Source organism: Aegilops tauschii, chromosome 6 (assembly GCF_002575655.3).
Source record: "Aegilops tauschii subsp. strangulata cultivar AL8/78 chromosome 6, Aet v6.0, whole genome shotgun sequence".
Lineage (NCBI taxonomy): Eukaryota > Viridiplantae > Streptophyta > Magnoliopsida > Poales > Poaceae > Aegilops > Aegilops tauschii.
Window position 1 is genome coordinate 439,014,924 of NC_053040.3, and position 22,569 is coordinate 439,037,492.

At 48.7% G+C, this 22,569-nt stretch overlaps 2 protein-coding genes and 1 pseudogene across 6 annotated transcripts; 1 reads left to right on the forward strand and 2 right to left on the reverse strand.

The window, feature by feature from the left end:
- Positions 1-370: 370 nt before the first annotated feature.
- LOC109772483 (uncharacterized) lies at positions 371-1,508 on the forward strand. Its single transcript, XM_020331165.4, has one exon. The coding sequence runs from the start codon at positions 600-602 to the stop codon at positions 1,401-1,403; it is 804 nt and encodes a 267-aa protein (XP_020186754.1). The 5' UTR covers positions 371-599; the 3' UTR covers positions 1,404-1,508.
- A 143-nt stretch (positions 1,509-1,651) lies between these two features.
- LOC109772484 (uncharacterized) lies at positions 1,652-4,359 on the reverse strand. 5 transcript variants are annotated; one of them, XM_020331168.4, is made up of 8 exons: positions 4,088-4,358; positions 3,579-3,681; positions 3,244-3,323; positions 2,812-3,141; positions 2,545-2,618; positions 2,364-2,406; positions 2,224-2,292; positions 1,652-1,903 (listed from the first exon to the last, which is right to left on the reverse strand). In XM_020331168.4, the coding sequence occupies exons 1-8, from the start codon at positions 4,157-4,159 to the stop codon at positions 1,892-1,894; spliced, it is 783 nt and encodes a 260-aa protein (XP_020186757.1). In that variant the 5' UTR covers positions 4,160-4,358; the 3' UTR covers positions 1,652-1,891. The 5 variants fall into 5 exon arrangements, 4 of the variants coding, with proteins under 4 accessions (XP_020186757.1, XP_020186756.1, XP_073358496.1 ...); XR_012188101.1 differs by having other exon boundaries at positions 1,683-1,903; positions 2,537-2,618; positions 4,088-4,359; XM_020331167.4 differs by having other exon boundaries at positions 2,224-2,406.
- A 9,291-nt stretch (positions 4,360-13,650) lies between these two features.
- Positions 13,651-16,322, reverse strand: LOC109772499 (uncharacterized; annotated as a pseudogene).
- Between the last annotated feature and the right edge of the window lie 6,247 nt (positions 16,323-22,569).

Sequence of the window (22,569 nt, forward strand, 5' to 3'; positions counted from 1 at the left end):
ATTTACATTCTGCTCCTCCCTTCTGAATCTGGTTCAGGTCTCTTGTTTGCAGCCTCTGAATTCTAGTGAGCTCTGTGTTGTAAAACCTGATGCAGAGGTAAATAGACTCATTCCCTTTTCTATCTAGCTTTAAGAAATAAAGGCACTTCTCCGACTCACCATAGCGTCAGCAAGAGAGGTTCTAGCTAGAGAGACGAAATGCACCACAACCGCCAGCATCGCAAAAGCAATCAGCTGTGCCTTTGGTTGTTGGATGCATATATGAAACAACCACCCGCACCACAAGAAACAATGGGCTGGGCGTGCTGCTTTGGCACTAGCAGTGGACGCCAAGCGCTTGCACCAAGACACTCGCGCACACGCAGGCGTTACGGTTCGCATGGCACCGTGCTGCCCCATGCACGCCGAAATTATTTTTCTGCTTGCTTTGGCGATGCCAATCTGTACTACGATATTAATTTGCATCCTAAATTGCCCCCTATAAATCCGTGTACCTTGGTCAGGAGATCGATCACAATCATCATCAACATCAGATCTGTAAGACTCGAAAGAGATTTAGTAAGAGTGTGGACTAGATCTAGAGAGTGCAGAGTGAGAGGATGTCGACAAGCAGTGGCAAGCCGCTCCTCGTCGTGATCCGCCGGAGCAAGCTCTCCGCAGGAGGTGAGGGCCGCCGCGTCTGCACAGAGTTCAAGCAGGCCAAGTACCCCTTCAAGTGGAGAAGGTACATGTGCGCAAGGTGCGGGGTGCTCCGTGATGAGCACAGGGCCTCCAAGAGCAAGGTCTCCACAGGAGATGAGGGGGACCACATCGCAGGTAAGAGCAAGCTCTGCGGAGATGAGGGCGAGCACATAGCTGGCAAGAACAAGCTCTCCGCAGGAGATGAGGGCGAACAGATAGCCTGCAAGAGCAAGCACTCCGCAGGAGATGGGGGCGAGCACGACACCGACAAGAGCAAGCTGTTTGCAGGAGATAAGGGCGAGCACAGCGCTGACAAGTGCAAGCTCTCTGCAGAAGATGAGGGTGAGCGCAGCGCCAACAAGACTAAGATCTCCGCAAGAGAGAAAGGCGAGCGTGTCTGCACCGAGTTCAAGCAGGCCAAGTACCCCTTCAAGTGGAGAAAGTACATGTGTGCCAGGTGCGGGGTGCACCGTAGCGAGCATGGTGTCAGCAAGGCCAAGGCCAAAGTGGACGACGACATGGAGAATATCAGGGAGGAGCTCCTGCCGCCACGCAAGAGGCTCATTCTCAGGTTCAAGCGGTCACAGGCCCTTGCCGCTGCTGCTGTTGCTGCATCCAGGGAGAAGGAGAACAAGGAGGGGGAGCTAGAGGAAGGGGAGATCACCTGGAGCCCCGGCTCGACGATCACCAAGGGAAAGAGAGCCCCAAGGAGAAAGCCCTAGGATGCACCGTGAACTGAGCAATGCACCATTGAGAACTTGTTATATGTGAATCTCTTCAGCTATGTGAAACAACTTGTGTACTGGTCCGATGTACACTTCTTTTAACTTTGACCAAGTCTACCCCATATATATCAGATGTGGTGGACCATCGTGCTTGTTTCCTAAAGTGTCTCAGCAACAATAGTTTCAGACAAATTCATTGACACACTAACCAAATTTGGCTCTAGAAGTTAAACAGGGAGCCAAAGACACTAACCAAATTTTTGCCATCAAACCTAATTAATGGTAGGCAAATATGATCAAAGTTGCCAATGGAACAAATATTCACAAGTTTGGTACGGCAAACCTTGGCTCTGAAAGATATAAAACCAAACATCCTGTACTACTCCAAATAAATCACACAAACATGGGCTGCTGCATCGCGCCAGAGCTTGTTATGCAACCATAGATAGAGGTAGAACCACAGTCGTATTGTGTTCCCCCGTGCATTAGTTGCCTTCCTGCGCATTTCACCGTGATGCACATTTATTAGCTGGGATAAAAGAGTACAAATGTAGTAGAAGAGCATCTACTGAATATATCACGAATTTAATCAGTAGCATATCACGCAGAATCCTACTCTACACGTTCATACATCATAGGCCTTTTTCACAATACATCATAGGGTTATAATGGACAGTAGTAAGTAATTAAAGCTTTAGTGCAAGGCAAAAGAGGAGCAACACAACCAATTCATAACATCAGTCACACGTAGATGATCGGAATCAGTAACCTTAATAGGTTAACAGTGGATCGACACAATATGGAACATGCTACACACCTCCAATTTGCACTTGGCTTCAGATTCAAATGTCTTGCACAAGATCTCATAGCTTCTATGAATTCCAATCTGTGAGAAATGAAGGAGTCAACATACGAATATCTTGTTCTTGTGGAGACTATTTCTTGGTAAAGTAATACCAATGGATCCACTTGTGATGGCGAGGTACTGGATATTACATATCTGCAAGACAGAATAAGTGAACTAAAACATTGCAATCAAAGTGAAGCAGACACCATAAGTAACCAACAACCAGAAGGTACATCCATTCAGTGCACCCCAGATAAGTTGTTCACATGAAATGCAAATTTACCACTTTACCCCAAATTGTTGTAGAAAGCCATAGCATCTGTATTAGATTTTTGAACTGTTAGCATCACGGCCCCCATTTGGCTCTGCAAGCATACAAGCGTTCTGGGTCAAATTTTAATCATCATTCCAGCTGAGTGTCACCAGAATAGTAATTCGGCAAGAAACAAAAAAAAAGCATTAACCAGAAGCAGACCACACCATGACACTCTATGTCTTGACATAATATTCTGAAGAACAGAACAATAAACTATCAGGAACTTCAAAAAATCAGATCACCTTGCAAGCTATAAGTTCAATCAACTGCATTAGGAACTTCCCCAGCCCCTTCCCTTGGACAGAAGACTCCAATTGTAGCTCATACACATAAAGAACAGGAACATCCTCTTCAACAACAAATCTGTAGTGTACAAAACCAAGCAAGCGGCCTCCACGGCATGTCACATGTGCACATTCCACCCCTGAATCTTGCTTCATGAAACATTTGGCAATATCACTGTCTGCATATTGGCAGATCAGGATATATCGTGCTTCTGGGGCAACCATTTCCCGGCGCTTAATTTTCTCTTCTGAAGGCCATTCTGATCCATAAGTTCCCTTCATGTTAGCCTAAATTATTGTTTACCAGTGTTACATTCAATAATCATGGGTTACTTGTAAAAAGGTACATATGCAAACATCCTAAAGCAGTAGGCAGGTAAGGTAGTCAACCTTGAGAAGATTTTGGATGTACTTCCTCGTTGGCACTGGAAGCTGATTGCCATGCCCAGACTCCAAGTAGATCGAAAAACCTAAATATAAGAAATATGAGTTCAGCCTGCTATAGTGCAGTTCTCCTCCAGAAAATACAATGCTAGGCCCAAAGCAAGAAGTGTTGTCTCGATTACAATTGCTAAGGCCTAATGATGCATTCAATTTTCTTTTGTTGAATTTCCAAAGCTGAATCCAGGAAACAAACAGTAGGCGTCCTGAACCCAAATGGAACATTAGTAGCTACTTGTCCTACAGCACAGAAAAATTTCACCAGAGAAACAAATGTAGGTTACCGCTTCTCTCGTATTTATGAAAATCTGGGAAGTGCGCAAGATGATCCTTCTCAGCTACAGCTTTCCTTATAAGTTCTTTGATGGCCTTCTTCCTCACCAATATCTATCCAAAAGCATGATATCTGCATGAGCTCCCAGTATACATATAACCTCCATCAGTTCTCTCCCAATGCTGATTCATGGCATGGTTACTATTATCATAAAAAAACAGCTGGATTCAGGGACCAGAGTCACCAGGTGTTCACTGAATCCCTGTGTTGCTGAAAAGTAAAATATCTAGGTGTAGGTGACGCAACTTTCAACATGCTTCCGCGGAATCAACACATGGATAATGGGTGTGCTGAACTTGGCGCTACGGCCTCAGCCAGCTCCATCCTACTCGCCAATCTCGAATGCCGGGATTAAACCATGTCAGCATACAATAGATTGTTGCAATGAAATTGGCCGCAGGGAGCGGAAAGGGGATCGCGGATACAAGAGGAAGAGGGGAAGGGGAGAAGTATGAGTACCTCCTTCCTACTGAGCGGCCTCTCCACGCCGCCGCCGCTGCTCCGTGGCCTCTTGTTCTCCGCCGTCGCCATGGCTGGCCCCTTCCGTTGTCTCGTGGCTGCCGGCTGAAGGAGAGGCGCCGCCGATGGGCTCGGGAAGGAGGAGTGGTTCTATTGTCGGGCCAATGAAAGGATGATTGTTTCAGCCATGGGCTTTATAGGCCTTTGCGAGTTATTTGAGTACGTAGCGCGCACGACGAAACCAAGGCCTGCGGCCTTTATGTCTTCACCGTCTTGTCTCAAAAAAAATAAAATTTCACCGTCGAACTCACGCAGAAATGAGCGAAATCACTACTTCCTCCGTTCCTAAATATAATCTTTGGAGAGATTTTACTATGGACCACATATGGAGTAAAATAAATGAATCTACACTCTAAAATGCATCTATATACACCCGTATATGGTTCATAATGAAATCTCTATAAAGACTTATATTTAGGAACAGAGGGAGCAATTTTTTAGAAAACGAAAATATAGCACAAACACTCATACATATAAACTTACCACGGACACTATATCATATGAGTCCTATGAGTATCTTCAACAAGAGATTGAATTAGTAGATTTGAGATTGACAAAGTCACCACAAGTGTCAAGGAGTACTCCTTGGGCAGCTTCTGCAAGGGTCACTTTTGAGGAGCTGGGAGCACCACTTGGTTCGCTCTGAGCCACCGCAATGTGTCGCGTGCTGGGTGCTCCTTCCAAATTTTATTTTATTTATTATTATGTAAGTATTTTCGGCTTTTAGATATTTGTCCTTTTTTGACTTTTCTTTTTTTTTCTCGGTTTTCGTTAGGTTTTGGAAAAAAATTGCACGGAAAAATGCATTTTCTTTTTCTTTTCTTCCGTGAGATGCACATATTTGCTTCCTCAGCCGTGCCTCTCGAAAAAAAAATATGTGTTTTCTTTTATTTTCCTTTCATGAGAGACACAAATTTACTTTCTGTGGAGACATGGATTTGCTTTTGTGCCTCTAGGAAAAAGGGCAAAAATGTGTTTTATTTTTTTCCATGGGAGGAACAAATTTACTTTGCATGGAGACACGGATTTGCTTTCGTGTGTCTCTTGGAAAACAAAAAAGAACATGTTTTTTTTCACGTGAAGGCACGGATTTGCTTCCGCGAGAGGCACAGTTATACCTCTCGGCAAAGGAAAAAAAATGTTTTTTTCATGAGTGGCACTGATTTACTTTTCATAGAGACACGGATTTGCTTCCGCGAGAGACGGGAAAGAAAGAAAAGTTTATTTTTTTTCTATGAGAGTCACATATTTCCTTATTGTGGAGGAACATACTTGCTTACACGGGAGGCACAACTGCGCCTCTTTGGAAAAGGAAAAAGTGGAAAAGAAAACGTGCTTCTGTTATGTTTTTTTGTCTTTTTTGTGGAAAAAATCGTGGAAACCTATCAACATGTGATCTAGTTTTGAAGATCTCGACGCGAAGAATCCAACAGTGAACACGGTTCAAAATTTGAAAGCACGGTTTAAGAGATAAAACGTTTTGAATAAATGGATCTAAAAAAAATTCCCCGGTTGCAACCTGGAGAAATGGGAATAACCTTTGCAAAGAGTATTCCCTTCGTCCGAAAAAGCTTGTCCCTCAAATAAATGTAGATACATCCATTTCCTCAAATGGATACATCCTGTTGTACATGTACGTAGGTCCGGGTTCTGTATGCAGTATCTGTAGTATCTGTCTCTCTCTGTATGTACGTGTATCTTCGGAGACAAGATACCGGTCGCACCCCTTGTACCTACTAGAAGAACACCCGTGCGTTGCAACGGGGCCACATTAATTTTAAAAGTTCAATATCAATTATGTTAATATTACATTTAATATTCTTATACATATTAAGTGACATTGATGACCTTTTTTACCATCAAATTCTCACACACACACCCTCTCGCTCCCTCTTCCTCACTCTCTCTCCCCCTCTCCCTCACTCGGGAGGTGGGACGAAAATAAACCCGGAACGAAGACTACGAACTGAGACATTAGTAGTAGAGGTCATTTAGTTGATAAGAATAAATAGAAAATGGTGTTAAAAAGGAGAAACAGATTAGAATACATTGAAAAACCAAAAGGACGATGTAAAAGGGGATTCGCCCTGCCCCCCGGGCCTTGCCACCGAACCGGCTCAGCGGTCCAGTCCCCGCGCGGTCGTCTTCTCCTGTTCCCCGAGCCGGGCTCCCGCCCGACCACCTCGCTGGCATCGAAGGGGAATGGATAAGGGTGACGCCCTTCCTTCCCTGCCCCCATGGCCTCACTCCTCCTCGACGCCCCCTCCCAAATCCACTTCTCCTCCTCGCTCGCTCGATCCCGTCGATCTGGACGAAGTCAGACGCCACGGCCACCATGACCGACCCCGTCCACATGGCCACTACCCTCCCTGCGGGCTAGGAGCTTGTCGAGGAGCTCCGAACGCCTTCGCTACTTCGTCTGCGCCAACGAGATCAAGTCCAGCACCCCCGCATCAACGTCGCTGCCGTCTTCCTCAACCTTGGGCCACCACGACATTGTCGTTCGATCCGCGCCGCCCCGAGCTCCCATGTCTTCCCCTAGGGCGCCATTGACACCGCCATGATTTCCTCTTGCCTTTCCCCTGTTTCCCCTCTCGTTTGCTCTCGTTAGGTATTTCACCGTGGCTGAGAACTGCCGTCCGCCATGGCCATTGCAGGGGTAGCCACTGAGCTCCTCGGATTGACCCCGTGGCACATGCCCGCTCCTATGCACGCCCATGCCCGAGCCTGCCGCTCTTCTTCCGCGCCCGCGGGGCCACTCCCTCTTCATGCCCACGCCCGCGCTACACCGCGTCGGTCGCGCCCGCCGCTGCCACCGCACCACTGTGCCCCGCGCGACACACACCCTGGCCGCGCGCTACACTCTCGCTGGCTGCGCTCGCCCCGTCTGCTGCCGCCTATCCCTTCGCTCGCCCCGCTGTCGCGCCCCTGCCTCGCGCCGCCTCCAGTCGTGGCCATCTTCTGCCGGCCGCCCCCTCAGCCACGCCGGCCGCATCTCTGCCCTCCACCGTCGGCCACTCGCCTCGCCTGCTGCGTGTTGCTTCCTGCTGCTATGCGCTGCTCTACCGCTGGTACGCTGCTGTGCCATGCCCTCGACACCGCCGTGGACAAATGTGGCGGAGGGATTGTTAATGGAGTACGAGAAGGAGGTGGAGGAGAAGGTGTGGAGAGGCAGGAGGTCTGGGGCGGTGTCACCTGGCTGTGGTAGAGGTGTTTATGCGAGAAGGAGCCGGAGTGGAAGGAGAGGTCACAATTGGAAAGAATCGCAAAAAAAAAAATCATAACCCGGAGATCTCAGTTCAAAAAAATGCTAATATCGATGGAGGGGTGATTTTCTTCAATAGGTGGAAAACATAGAAAATGTTGATTGTTATCAAGGAAAGGTAAAAATTTAGGAAAGTTAGGATTTTTGAACTGATTTCTATGCAAATAGGGTTTTATTGTTTGGTAACGTGATATCAGTACCTGCCCGTTTGTGACGTGTCTGATTAGGAAAGTTTGCAAATGTTAAGAAACTATTTATTGGGAGGAAAGTTGTGACGTGTCTGTTATTTGTTTCCTAAAACAAATTTCACTAATAAGAGAAATCGATTGATTTAGATAAGTTAGGAAAGTTAGATTAAAATGAATTATTTGTTTCCTGAAAATCTGTTATTTGTTTCCTAAGACAAATTGAACCAATAAAAGGAATCGATTGATTTGCATAATTTAAGAAAGTTAGATTAAAATGTATTATTTGTTTCCTGAAAATCTGTTATTTGTTTCCTAAGACACATTGAACCAATAAAAGGAATCGATTGATTTGCATAATTTAAGGAAGTTAGATCCGTGATTTGTTATATGTTAGGAAAGTTCTGGTTGTAATAAAGAGTGGAAAGAAAAATAAACCGATGGACCAGGGTGGGAGGGGGTGGTGGGAGCAGAGACAAAAAAACAGCGAAAATAAACTGTGGACCAGGGTGGGAGGGGGTGGTGGGAGGAGAGACAAAAAAACCAGCGAAAATAAACCGCGGAGACGATTCACCAACTCGTCCATTAGGAGTAGAGATATATATGTGCCTAGCGCACGATCAATCAATTATCGATGCACCAAATCATTCTCTACATGGTATCTATCGCAAGTCGATCTTCCAGCTTCCGCTAACCCTAGCCGCCGCCTCGGGCCGCCGCCGCCGCCCCAAGCCACCGCCACCACCCCTCCTCCCCGCGCGCCGCCTTCCCACCGCGCGCCTTCCCCTCCACGCCGCGCCGCGCCGCCTCTCCTCAGCCGCGCCGCCGCCTCCCTCCCCACGATCTCCTCGCCATGTCATCCAACGCCTCCACCTACTCCAACCCCTTCGCCGTCGACCCTGCCGAGATCCACGACATCAACGTTCATGCACGCGTCCCCGTGATCCTCGACGCCTCCAACTCCACGTACTTCGCGTGGAAGACGTACTTCACGCTGCTCTTCTGCGAGAACAATCTCGTGGATCACGTGGATGGCACCGTGGACTCCCGCGCCATGGTGGACAACGCCGAGTGGACCACGATCGACGCCACGATCATCCGGTGGTTCTTCACCACCATCTCCAAGGACTTGTTCCACACTGTCGTGAGCGCCGGCGACGACTCCCGCGCCCTGTGGGTCAAGCTAAACGGCCTCTTCACCGACAACAAGCTTCAGCGCCGCGTTTTTTTGCAGCAGGAATTTTTTGACTGTCACCAGGATGAACAGTCCATTGATGACTACTGCCGCCGCCTGAAGACGTTGGCGGATGAGCTCCGTGACATTGGAGCCAAGGTGGACGACGACCTCCTCCTCAGCACGCTCACCGCCGGCCTCAACAAGGAATTTGGCAACGCCGCCTCTAACCTCACCTTGATGCCGGAGCCCTCCTTCCCCAAGTTTGTGACATACTTGAGGTTGGAGGAGCGCCGGATGAAGGGGGTCAAGAAGCGTGTGCAGCACCACGCCCTCGCCGTCGGCACCTCCCGCGGCGCCCCTCCACCGACCGCCCCACCCGGGCCGCGCCAGCAGCCGCAGCCACCAGCGCCTCCGGGGTACTTCCCCCTCCCGCCCGCGCCTCCCCGCTCCGGCCTTTGGGGCTGCTCCCGCGCCGGCCTACGGAGGGTGCTATCCTCCTCAGGTGCCGCTGCCGTGGGACCCGGCCTTGCTCGCTGCACTGCACTCCGCCCCGTCACCGAGCTCCTATGGTGGCGGTGGTGACTGGTACATGGACTCGGGTGCCACTGCTCACATGACTGCTCATTCCGGTAACCTCACATCTGCCACTCCCGTTCATACTCCCACCCGTATCACCGTTGGTAACGGTTCCTCCCTACCCATTACTCACGTCGGTCATATGTCTTTTCCTTCTACTTCCACTCCTGTGCATATGTCTAATGTTCTTGTGTCTCCTGACTTAGTCACTAATCTTGTTTCTGTTCATCGCCTTGCTCGTGAGAATCCTATAACTGTTGAATTTGACGATATCGGTTTTTCTGTGAAGGACGCCCGTACACGGATGGTGCTCCACCGATGTGATAGCCCGAACGAGCTTTATCCAGTGCATCCCTCCGGCGCCACCACCACCCGTCGCCCCGCCGCCTTCGCCACCAGTGTCGATCTTTGGCATGCCCGTCTCGGTCATCCCAACTCCACCATTATGCGTCAGATTCTTCAGAGTTTTTCCTTCTAATGTAATAAGGTCGACGATCACACTTGTGAGGCTTGCCGTCTTGGCAAGCACGTTCGTCTTCCCTTTAGCGAGTCTACAAACATTTCCACCTTTCCGTTTTAGTTATTGCATAGTGATGTTTGGACGTCCCCGGTTGCTAGCAACACGGGCTACTTATACTATTTGGTGATATTGGATGATTTTACTCATTATGTGTGGACCTTCCCTCTCCGTCGCAAGTCCGACGCTCTTGCCACACTCACCGCTTTTTATTCATATGTCACCACACAGTTCGGTCGTCCCATTCTCGCCTTGCAAACTGACAACGGCAAGGAGTTTGACAACGTTGCCGTCCGCAATTTACTTGCGTCCCACGGCACCATCTTTCGCCTCACCTGCCCCTACACGTCTCAGCAGAATGGTCGCGCCGAGCGCGTCCTTCGCACGCTTAATGACTGTGTCCGCACGTTGCTCTTCCACTCCTACGTGCCTGCTCGGTTCTGGCCGGACGCGCTCGCGACCGCCAGCCTCCTCATTAACATTCGCCCCTGTCGTTCCCACTGGAACTACACCCCTCACCAGCTCCTCTTCGGTGCGGTTCCATCTTATGATGGTCTTCGCATTTTCGGGTGTCTCTGTTATCCTAGCACCGCGTCCACTGCTCCTCACAAACTCGCGCCCCGGTTACTCCCTTGCATCTTCCTTGGCTATCCTCCCAACACCAAAGGTTACCGGTGCTATGATCCAGTCTCCCATCGCATTTTCACTTCGCGGCATGTGTACTTTGATGAGCTCGTGTTCCCGTTTCAGCAGGTACCATCACCTTCGGAGTCTTCTGGTGGACCGCCCAGCCGCGCCCCGGGTTCGGCCCTGCCCGCGCTCCTCGCGCCGGCGGCCCCTGCAGCGGCCCCCGACGCAACGGCCTCCTCGGCCGCCCCCGCCGCGGCCCCCGTCGCCGTGGCCCCCTCGGCCGGCCCCGCCACGGCCCCTGCCGCGGCCCCCGTCGCCGTGGCTCCCTCGGCGGCTCCCGTCGCCGCGGCCGCACCCCTCACCGGTGTGGTCACTCGGGCTCGGACTGGGACCCTGCGTCCCAGCACGCGCTACTCATCGGACGAATACGCATGCGCGGCTTCTACCTCGACGCCGTCCCCGCTCCCCACCTCCGCTCGCGCAGCCCTTCGGGATCCGAACTGGCTAGCTGCGATGCGTGAGGAGTTTGACGCCCTGCGGCGCAACCGTACGTGGCAGCTTGTCCCGCGGCCACCCCGTGCCAATGTCATCACTGGCAAGTGGGTCTTCCTCCACAAGACTCGCCCCGACGGTTCTCTCGAGCGCTACAAGGCGCGTTGGGTGGTGCGCGGCTTTCGCCAGCGCGCCGGTCGTTAAACCGGGCACGATTCGCGCTGTTCTCCAGCTTGCTGTTTCTCGCGCTTGGCCTGTCCACCAGCTCGATGTGTCTAATGCTTTCTTGCATGGCCATCTCGACGAGCAGGTGTTCTGTCAGCAGCCGACTGGTTTCGTCGACACCGACTGGTTTCGTCGACACCGACTATCCGGACCACGTGTGCTTGCTCTCCCGTTCTCTCTACGGGTTGAAGCAGGCACCTCGGGCCTGGTACCAGCGGATCGCGGCCTTCCTTCAGCAACAGGGGTTCCGGTCCACACGGTCCGATGCCTCCCTGTTTGTCTACCACCAGGGCCCCGCCACCGCGTACCTCCTACTGTACGTCGACGACATCATCCTGACTGCGTCCTCGCCAGCGCTTCTTCAGCAGATCACAGCTCGCCTCGGCACAGAGTTCGCCCTTAAGGACTTGGGGGCTCTCCACTACTTCCTCGGCATCGAGGTAGTGCGCCGGGATACTGGCTTCTTCCTACACCAGCAGAAGTACGCCTACGAGCTTCTGGAGCGAGCGGGCATGCTTAACTGCAAGCCTGCTTCCACGCCTGTCGATACGAAGGCTAAGGTGTCCGCCGTCGAGGGCTCTCTGGCGTCCGACGCTCCCTTCTACCGCTCCATCGTCGGTGCGCTTCAGTACCTCACACTGACGCGTCCGGACATTCAGTATGCTGTCCAGCAGGTGTGCCTTCACATGCATGCTCCTCGTGACACCTATTGGGCTCTCGTGAAATGTATACTTCGGTACATACGTGGCACCACAGCCATGGGTCTCACCCTGACGGCCTCGCCAGACACCAGCCTTGTCGCCTACTCCGACGCCGACTGGGCTGGGTGTCCCAACACTCGACGCTCCACTTCTGGCTACTGCGTCTACCTCGGACCCACTCTGATTTCGTGGTCATCTAAACGACAACCCACGGTCTCACGATCGAGCGCCGAGGCTGAGTATCGGGCCGTGGCTAACGCCGTCGCGGAGTGTTCCTGGCTACGACAGCTACTCCAGGAGTTGCTATGTGAGGTCACCAAGGCGACGCTCGTCTACTGTGATAACGTCTCCGCGGTGTACCTCGCTGCCAACCATGTCCATCACCGACGGACGAAGCACATTGAGCTCGACATCCACTTCGTCCGGGAGCACGTCGCACTTGGTCGTGTTCGTGTTCTCCATGTGCCCACCGATCAGCAGTTCGCCGATGTGATGACGAAGGGACTACCCACCTCGACTTTCGAGGGCTTTCGGTCCAGTCTTTGCGTCACCGGCGACGCTTCGACTGCGGGGGGGGGGGGGGGGGGTGTTGAACATGTGTACATGTACGTAGGTCCGGGTTCTGTATGCAGTACCTGTAGTATCTGTCTCCCTCTGTATGTACGTGTATCTTAGGAGACAAGATACCGGTCGCACCCCTTGTACCTATATATATGTGCCTAGTGCACGATCAATCAATTATCGATGCACCAAATCATTCTCTACACATCCATTTGAGAGACAAGTTTGGGACAAACTTTTTTAGAAGGAGGGAGTACTACTTAATTAGTGATTTCGCGAAATTATGGGCCATGGGTCAGAAAGGGCAAGCTGGTGAAGGGGTCGAGCCCGAAATTATGGGTCGTGGCACAGGACGTGAGGGAAATCATGGGCCTGGGACGGAATGTGGGGAGCTCCTATTTGGCGCTCCTGGTACTCGCGCGCGGCGCCTAGTGTGTCGAACAAGCAACCTCCTTGAAAAACAGACAAAGAAAAAAAAAATTCAACATATGAGAGACGTGGGATTCGAACCTGCATGCCAATGTCGTCAGCCAAAGGCTCAACGCAATAACCATTGGACCAAGATAATACAATGCAAAAACAATGCTGTTTCAGACACATTCATTGACACACTAACCAAATTTGGCTCTAGAAGTTGAAGGAGCCAAAGAAAACACAACCTAACCAAGTTTTTGCCATCAAACCTAATTAATGGTAGGCAAATATGGTCAAAGTTGCCAATGGAACAAATATTCACAAGTTTGGTACGACAAACCTTGGCTCTGAAAGATATAAAACCATACATCATGTACTACAAATAAATCACAAACACATGGGCCGATGCATCCCACCAAAGTTTGTTATGCAACCATAATAGACGTAGAACCACAGTCGTATTGTGTTCCCATGTGCATTAGTTGCCTTCCTGCACATTTCACCATGATGCACATTCATTAGCCGGGATAAAGAGTACATATGCAGTAGAAGAGCATCTACTAATTATATGATGAATTTGATCAGTAGCAGATCATCCAGAGTTCTACTCTACACATTCATACATCATAGGCCTTTTTCACAAATACATTATAAGGCTATAGTGGACATTGAACAGTACCAAGTAATGAAAGCTTTAGTGCAAGGGAAAAGAGGAGCAACACAACCAATTCAAAACATCAGTGGCACGTAGATAATCGGAATCAGTAACCTTACTAGGTTAGTAGTCAATCTACACAATATGAAACATGCTACACACCTCCAATCTGCACTTGGCTTCAGATTCAAATGTCTTGCACAAGATCTCATAGCTTCTATGAGTTCTAATCTGTGAAAATGGAGTCAACATACAAATATCTTGTTCTTGTGCTGACTACTTGGTAAAGTAATACCAGTGGATCGAATCGTGATGGCGAGGTAGTGGATATTACATGCCTGCAAGATGGAATAAGTTAATTAAAATATTGCAATCAAAGTGAAGCATACACCATAAGTAACCAACAACCATAAGGTACATCCATTCATTGCACCCCAGATAAGTTGTTGACACAAAATGCAAGTTTACCACTTTACCCCAAATTGTTGTAGAAGGCCATAGCATCAGTATTGGATTTTTGAACTGTTAGCATCACGGCCCCATTTGGCTCTACAAGCATACGTGCGTTCTATGTCAAATTTTGATCATCATTCCAATAGAGATGTCACCATAATAGTAATTGGGCAAGAAAAAGAAAAAGCATAAATCAGAAGACACAGACCACACCATCACACTCTATGTCTTGACATAATATTCTCAAGAACAGAACAGTAAACTATCAGGAAATTCAAAAATTCAGATTAGCTTGCAAGCTATAAGTTCAATCAACTGCATTAGGAACTTCCGCAGCCCCTTCCCTTGGGCAGAAGACTCTAATTGTAGCTCATATGCATAAAGAACAGGCACGCCCTCTTCAATAACAAATCTGTTGTGTACAAAACTAAGCAAGCGGCCTCCACGACATGTCACATGAGCACATTCCACCCCTGAATCTTGCTTCATGAAAACTTTGGCAATATCATTGTCTGCATATTGTCAGATCAGGATATATCGTGCTTCTGGGGCAACCATTTCCCGGTGCTTAATTTTTTCTTCTGAAGGCCATTCTGATCCATAAGTTCCCTCCATGTTAGCCTAAATTATTGTTTGCCAGTGTTACATTAAAAAATCATGAGGAACTTGTGAAAGATACATATGCAAACATCCTAAAGAAGTAGGCAGGTAAGGCATTCAACCTTGAGAAGATTTTGGATGTACTTCCTCCTTGGTATTGGAAGCTGATTGCCATGCCTAGACTCCAAATAGACCGAAATACCTATAGTGCAGTTCCCCTCCAAAAAAAGACAATGCTAGGCTCAAAGCAAGAAGTGTTGTCTCAGTTAGAATTGCTAAGATCTATCAATGCATTCAATTTTCTTTTACTGAATTTCTAAAGCTAAAACCAGGAAACGCAGTAGGTGTCCTGAATCTGAATGGAACATTAGTAATAATAGCTACTTGTCCTATAGCACAAAAAAGTTTCACCAGAGAGACGAATATAGGTTACTGCTTCTCTCGTATTTATGAAAATCTGGGAACTGCGCTAGATGATCCTTCACAGCTACAACTTCCCTTATAAGTTCTCTGATTGCCTTCTTACTCCCAAGTATCTATGCAAAAGCATGATATCTCCATGAGCTCCCAGTATACATATAACCTCCATCAGTTCTCTTCAAATTTTGATCATTCCGGGATTGCTATCATCTTAAAAACATCTGGATTCAGGGAGAAGGTGTTCCCTGTATCGGTAACAAGAAAAGGAACAAAGTGTTTGATGTTCAGTTTACTACAACAAATTGTAAATACGTCGTTGCAGTCAAACATCTGGATTTTTTACTTTCCAGGATTCGGTGCCTTTTGACTGCAACGACGCATTTTGCAAATTTTAACACTAAACTGAACATTAGACACTTTGTGACTGCCAGTAATATTACCTCAAAAGAAAAACACAAACCCAGTCAAATCACAGACTCGCATATAAACGACAAGCCCACGTGCACATACGCGGGAGGCAAATTCCTTTCATTGATTAACTCACGGCAGGCATCCATAAAAAGAACTTACGGCAGGCAGAGAGAGAACGAACTGCTCAGTCGCCTGAGCCGTAGACACTCCTTTCTTATTTACTAGCAATGTGCCTGTGCGTTGCAACGGATCCAAAGTAGAATAATAGTACTTGTTTACAAACTTGAAAGAAGACACTCTAGTTTTGATATACATATATTACTAAAAATATGTTATGCTTCACTCAAAATATATTCCCCGGGCTGGTTTCAAGATACTAAGAGGTTTTCTGTAAATTGGAATAGAAAAGTGGGCTATTGTTGCAAAAGGCCACAACTTACCTCAACAGTCGTAAGATGCAGATCTAAGAGTTAGAAATGACGGATGACAAACACACCATCATCACTAACTAAATTTTTTATAGTCTTATTTATATCGGAGGATTTAGTTATTTTCTTGATTTTCGTAAAAAAAAAGAACAATTTCATTGTCGTCCATGATGATGGGCTGAATCACATTCAAAACAGAAACAATTCCAAAAGGACAAATGGGCTTAGCCCGAAACATGGGCCTGGATCACTACACACGGCATACTTGTGAGTAGCCCGGGCCCGTCTGATTCCTCAAGGAACGTCGGCGACCTTCTTAACCAACAAGCTATCTCCTCCGCCGCGCAGATTCCCCCCGAAACCCAAACCAATCCGCCACAAACCGCCTCCCAAATTCGAAAGCCGCACCACCAGCCACAGCCAGGCCGGCGAGCGAGCAACCCCAAGCGAGATCCGGAGGTCCATGGGGTCCGCAAGCAAGCACCCTGCCGGCGGGCGCGGCGACGCCGGCGAGGACCCGGACGACGACTACCTCGGCGAGTCCCACCCCCTGCCTTCCACCTTCTTCGAAGGCCCCGACGAGCACGGCTTCATCCGCACCATCTCCTACTACCTCAAGGCGGACGGCTCGAGGGTCAAGGTGACCGCTACCTCGCGCGCGTGGAAGCTCTCCAGCGCCGCCGCCGAAAGGCGGTCGTGGCTCAAGTTCGGTGACGCGGCTGCGGACGGGGACACCTCGCCGCTCACCACGGTCTCCCCCGTCAACGTCTTCCTCGAGCTCCGCGACCGCGGCGTTCCCGTGTACCATCTGGACCACCGTGCGAGCGACGGCAAGCCCGTGCACGCGGAGACGTACACCGACGAGAACGGCCTCCCCAAGATACCCGCCGGGCAAGGCTCGTGGGCGAAAGCCGGGGCCACTACCGACGAAGCTCTCGGCGAGGAGGAGGAGGAGGACGAGGGCCGCCGGGAGCTTGGCGCGGACGAGGACTCGGTTCTCCCGCCCCGCGTCGTCATCAGGCCCGACGAGAACCAGGACGCGAACACGGTGAAGGTCGTCACGACGAGGACTCGCGTCGGCAAGGTCTCCAAGGCGGTGGCGGAGCGTCGGTTGTGGCCCAAGTTCGGCGACGCGGCGGCGGACGGGGACACCTCGCCGCTCACCACTGTCTCCCCCGTCGATGTCTTCCTCGAGCTCCGCGATCGCACCGTCCCCGTTTATCATTTGGACCACCGTGCCAGTGCGGGGAACGCCGGCTTAGCGCACGCGGAGAAGTACTATACCGGCTTCCCCGACGACGCCAAGAAGCTCGTCACCAACAGCAGCTTCCCCAGGTTGCTCGCGGGGCACTGTTTCTGCGCCAAGTCTGACGCCACGACAGACGACGTGATGGGCAAGAAGGAGGAGCGCCATGGGGAACTCGGCGGGAGCCTGGCTCAGGTTTTGGTCCGCAATCTGCCCAGGACAGCCGACGAGGAGGACATCAGACGTCTCTTCGGCAAGTTCGGCAACGTCGTCAGCCTTCAGATTGCTGTGAGCCGCAGAACCAAGATCGGCATGGGCTTCGCGTTCGTCACGTTTCTGCACCAAGACCAGGCGCAGGCTGCCATCGATGGCCTCGACGGAGTCCGGTTCGGCAGCCTCATCCTCAGTGCTGAGTGGGCTTAGTTGCTGAGCTGCTAAGTTTCTGTCAAGAACTGTTGATGGTTCCAATCGCCCATTTGTGGAACTGTCTCCGGTCAGCCATGATGCTGTGTTCCTCTTGGCCTGAACTTACTTCTTCGTCTATATATCACTTTGACTTGCCAATGTCGCTTTGTTTCCTGACTGTTAGTGTTGATACTCTCGCTTATACGTCCTTTTTCTTCTTTCTCCTCCAAACATCATTCAAACTAGAAGCTAATGCGCGCTTCGCTGCGCCATTCTTCGGTCATGGGTCCATATCATTTTTCCCTTATGCACACGCTTTGCCAGGGGAGTGAGAAAATGACTCTTGTGTTGTCCAGAATCTCTTCAATGCATTATTGTAGTACAATGTGCACAGCTGATATACATATGTAGATTAGGAGGGAAAATGTACTTTCATGTTTGAGCAATCGAGCAAAACGCTATCACGAACTGGAGATGAGTCAATGCTACTTAGGTGATACATTACATTAGTCAAACTGAACCATAGCTAAACTACTTCGTGAGAATCATACAAGCTTTATTGGTGAACTTGCAGTTATGTGTCTATCTACTTATACAAATAAGCAATGCAGATACATTCATACTGAATTTTGTATACATTATCCCCCTTATACTTCACAAAAGGCAAACAAAATTACCGGTATTCTTACGCGTACTGTCTATTGAGACAATAACACCATAGAAGCTTTGAGATCACCACATTCTGCATCCAATAAAAATATAATCATCGTGAAAAGAGAATATATGCTATGCCATGCTAACCGAAATCCTTACACGAATATCGAATGGCCAGCCCGGATAAAAGATTAGATTCGAAATGGTTGAGTTGATTATCATGCAAATATGAGAATACTGAAGAAATGTAAAGAGATAAGAAACATATGTGGATGCACTTGTCATGTAAGCCATGGAACCTACTCCCTCCGTTCCTAAATACTTGTCTTTCTAGGCATTTCAAATGAATATCACATACGGATGTATGTAGACATATTTTAGAGTGTAGATTCACTCATTTTACTCCGTATGTAGTCACTTGTTGAAATGCCTAGAAAGACAAGTATTTAGGAACGGAGGGAGTAGATTGGGTATACTCTGTAGCCTGCATAATTAAGGGAGGACGCATAAGAGAAAAAAAGGCATATGTAGTGATGAAGTATTTTGTATACGTCCAATTTCATCAAAGACGAAATAGCATCTACTGTACCTCATAGATTTTGATTTATCTAAAGCCCGCCACATGGCAATAAATTGGCTTGTGCTTGATTTTTTTCCACAGCCTGCTAACTTCAGCATCTTTATCGCATAAAGCAGCCAGTGCATCATTCATATAATCATGAGTGCCTCCCCCCAGCCAGCAGCACCACCCCCTCCTCCATCCCCAGCCGCCACGGGCGCCACCCCTCCCTCGCTCTGATCATTCATATAATCCGGCCTACCCGAAGTTATGCATACATGGGACCATACCTCTCTTGAAAAAGACACACTCCAACATCAGATGGTTGATGGTTTCATCGCTCTGATCACATGGGGGCAAGAGGTTTGGTGCGGTAGCCTGTCTGAGGTTCAAGATGTATCTAGTAAGGCAAGCCATGCAAAAAGGGCATTGTAGCAGTGCCTTCGACTTCCAAGTGAACTCAGTTGTTGGTGCAACTTCCCTTCCCCAGAACTTTGCTGCATAGGCCAAACTCACATAGAACTCCCCATTGTTCTCCCATGGCCAACGAACCGTATCCGTGGAGTCGGGGTCCAACCGCACTCTCTTCACCCTCATCCACAAAGCAAAGCACTCCTGTAGCATGCCAATAGCAAGGTCTGGTCCTACATCAGCAGCCCAAGCTCCATCCACAATTGCCGTGTGGATAGTTCTTGTCGCCCTAAGCCGTAGACGAACCATGTCATATAAACTTGGCACGATCTCTTGAATTCTGCATCCCTTAAGCCACCTATCCTCCCAGAATAATATTGATTGTCCATTTCCCACAGTTGACCGTGATGTTGAGTGGAAAAGAGCCAACGCCTCACCTGCCACACTTATGTTGACCTCTTTCCCAAGGCCTCTCCAAGTCCACTCTCTACAACCATGGCCAACGTGACTGTAGGGCCGCATTTTGCCATCTGAGGTCGGGGATACCAAAACCACCGGCCACTTCGATGTACACACCATGTTCCAAGCCACCGCACAGTTCCCACCATTTGCCTTTGCTTTGCTGCACCACAAAAAAACCTGCATATCTTGATTAGTGTTGCAATGTCCTCGACGGAACATCCATAGCTAGTATCGCATGAATCGGTATCGCACATAGACCGACTGCACTAGAAGCAAGCATCCACTCTTTGGCAAGTTGGCCGCCCTCCATGTTGGCAAACAAATTGCCAGTTGCTCCACCAGTCCTTGAAAGTGTTGAGTTGTCTGTTTCCTCAACGTTAGCAGCAATCCCAGATATCTGCACAGGAAGCTCCCCACCGAGCATCCCAAAACGTGGGCGACAATGGCCATTGCTTCCTCTCAGCAAAGGATGGGGATAGCCACACTTTTATCTACATTAACATGTAGTCCAGAGGCCATACCATACATCTCCAACACATGTGCACATGTGTGTAGCTCTACCTCCTTCGGCTTTAGGAGCACCATCACATCATCCGCGAACGTCAAAACCCTTTTCAATCCTAACCGTGCCGCATGTTATAAGATGCCCCGATAAGTAGCAAGGTAGAACAACCGTTGTAGGGGTTCCATGCATAGGATGAAGAGCATGAGGGACAATGGGTCTCCCTGCTGTAGGCACCGACAATTATAGATCTTCTTGCCTTGCATCCCATTAACCATCATCCTCGTGGAAGAGTTTGCCAAGAGACCACAAATCCATGCCCTCCACCCATGCCCAAATCCCATTCGATGCAACACTTCTAGTAGGAATGGCCACTGCACCGAATCAAAAGCCATCGAGATATCAAGTTTTAGGAGAAAGGCCAACACTTTGGGCGCATGCAAACGTCGAGTTGTGCACTTGATGAAAGCGCTCTGGCGCACTCCCACTTGCTTAGGCAACTCATCCGCCAACCTTGTTGATAGGACTTTGTCAAAAAAAATTGATCGTACCATTCGCAAGACTAACCGGTCGATAGTCTCGAAGCAAAATTGCCCCATCCTTTTTGGGAAGCAAGGAAACAATGGCCTTATCTGTTGCTAGCAGCCCTCTTCTATCTTCACGGTAGAATGCATCTAGATCCCTCATAAGGGAATGCTTGATGATGTGCCAACATGTGGCACAGAGCTGACCAGTGAATCCATCCGGCCCGAGGCCTTCTCTTTCGGCATGGCCTTGGCCACCTTCTCCACCTCATCAAATGAGAAGGTACTTCTAGATGTATAGATCAATAGAAGGAATATCCAACGCAGCTAGGTCAAGGGTGTTAACACGCTCCGATGCCGCCCCAAAAAAAATTCCATCATAGTAGTCATCCACGACCGAGGCAATCCCAGTTAGAAAGGATTTCTCTTTCATGTTGTAATGTAGTCAAAGCGTTCTTCCTCTGTCGGTGACATGCATGTTGATGGAAAAACTTCGTATTTGCATCTCCCTCAGGCAGAAACAGTAGTCTCGATCTTTGTCTAGTGATACGTCTCCAATGCATCTATAATTTTTGATTGTTTTGACACTATAATATTATCAATCTTGGATGTTTTATATACATTCACAAGTAATTATATATCATTTTTTGGGGACTAGACTATTAACTTAGTGCCTAGTGCCAGTTGTTGTTTTTTGTCTGTTTTTGGTTTTCAGAATATCAGTACCAAACGAAGTTCAAATGCCACGAAACTTTTTGGAGATTTTTTTTCTGAACATAAGAGACTTCGGAAGCTTTGGGAGGGGACGAGAAGACGGAGCAGTGGCCCATGAGGCACCAGGGCGCGCCGAGGGGGGTAGGGCGCGCCCTGGTGGCTCGTGGGGCCCACGTGGCTCCGTTTGACCTAACTCCGCCACTATAAATTCTCTAAAATCAGGAACCAATAGAGGAGTCCACGAAATACTTTTCCGCCGCTGCAAGCCTCTGTTCTCGAGATATCCCATTTGGGGACCTTTTCGGTACTCCACCGGAGGGGGAATCAATCACAGAGGGGCTCTACATCAACCTTGCTGCCCTTCCGATGATGCGTGAGTAGTTTACCAAAGACCTACGGGTCCATAGTTAGTAGCTAGAGGGCTTCTTCTCTCTTGATGTTCTTCAGTACAATGTTTCCTTGATGTTCTTGGAGTTCTATCCGATGTAATTCCTTTTTGCGGTGTGTTTATTGGGATCCGATGAATTGTGAGTTTATGATTAGATTATCCTTGAATATTATTTCAGTTTTCTCTGAACTCTTTTATGCATGATTGTTATAGCTTCGTATTTCTCTCCGATCTATTGATTTGGTTTGGCCAACTAGATTAATTTATCTTGCAATGGGAGAGGTGCTTTGTAATGTGTTCGATCTTGCGGTGCTCAATCCCAGTGACAGAAAGGGACATGACACGTATGTATCGTTGCTATTAAGGGTAAAAAGATGGGGTATTCATGCGTGAGTTTACTTTATCTACATCATGTCATCTTTCTTAAGGCGTTACTCCATTCTTTATGAACTTAATGCTCTAGATGCATGCTGGATAGCGGTCGATGTGTGGAGTAATAGTAGTAGACACATAATCATTTTGGTCTACTTGTCTCAGACGTGATGCCTATATACATGATCATTGCCTTGGATATCGTCATGATTATTTGCTTTCTATCAATTGCCCAACAGTAATTTTTCTACCACTGTATGCTATTTTCTCAAGAGAAGCCTCTAGTGAAAATGGACCCGGGTTTACTTCTATCATATGTTAAAAATCCTAAAAATACCTTGCTGCAATTTTACTTTATTTATTTTATTTTGTATTTTTGTTCGATCTATCTGTCTATCACCATACAATTTAATCTTGCAATTAACCGCCAAGGGATTGACAACCCCTTGTTCACGTTGGGTGCGGGGATTTGTTA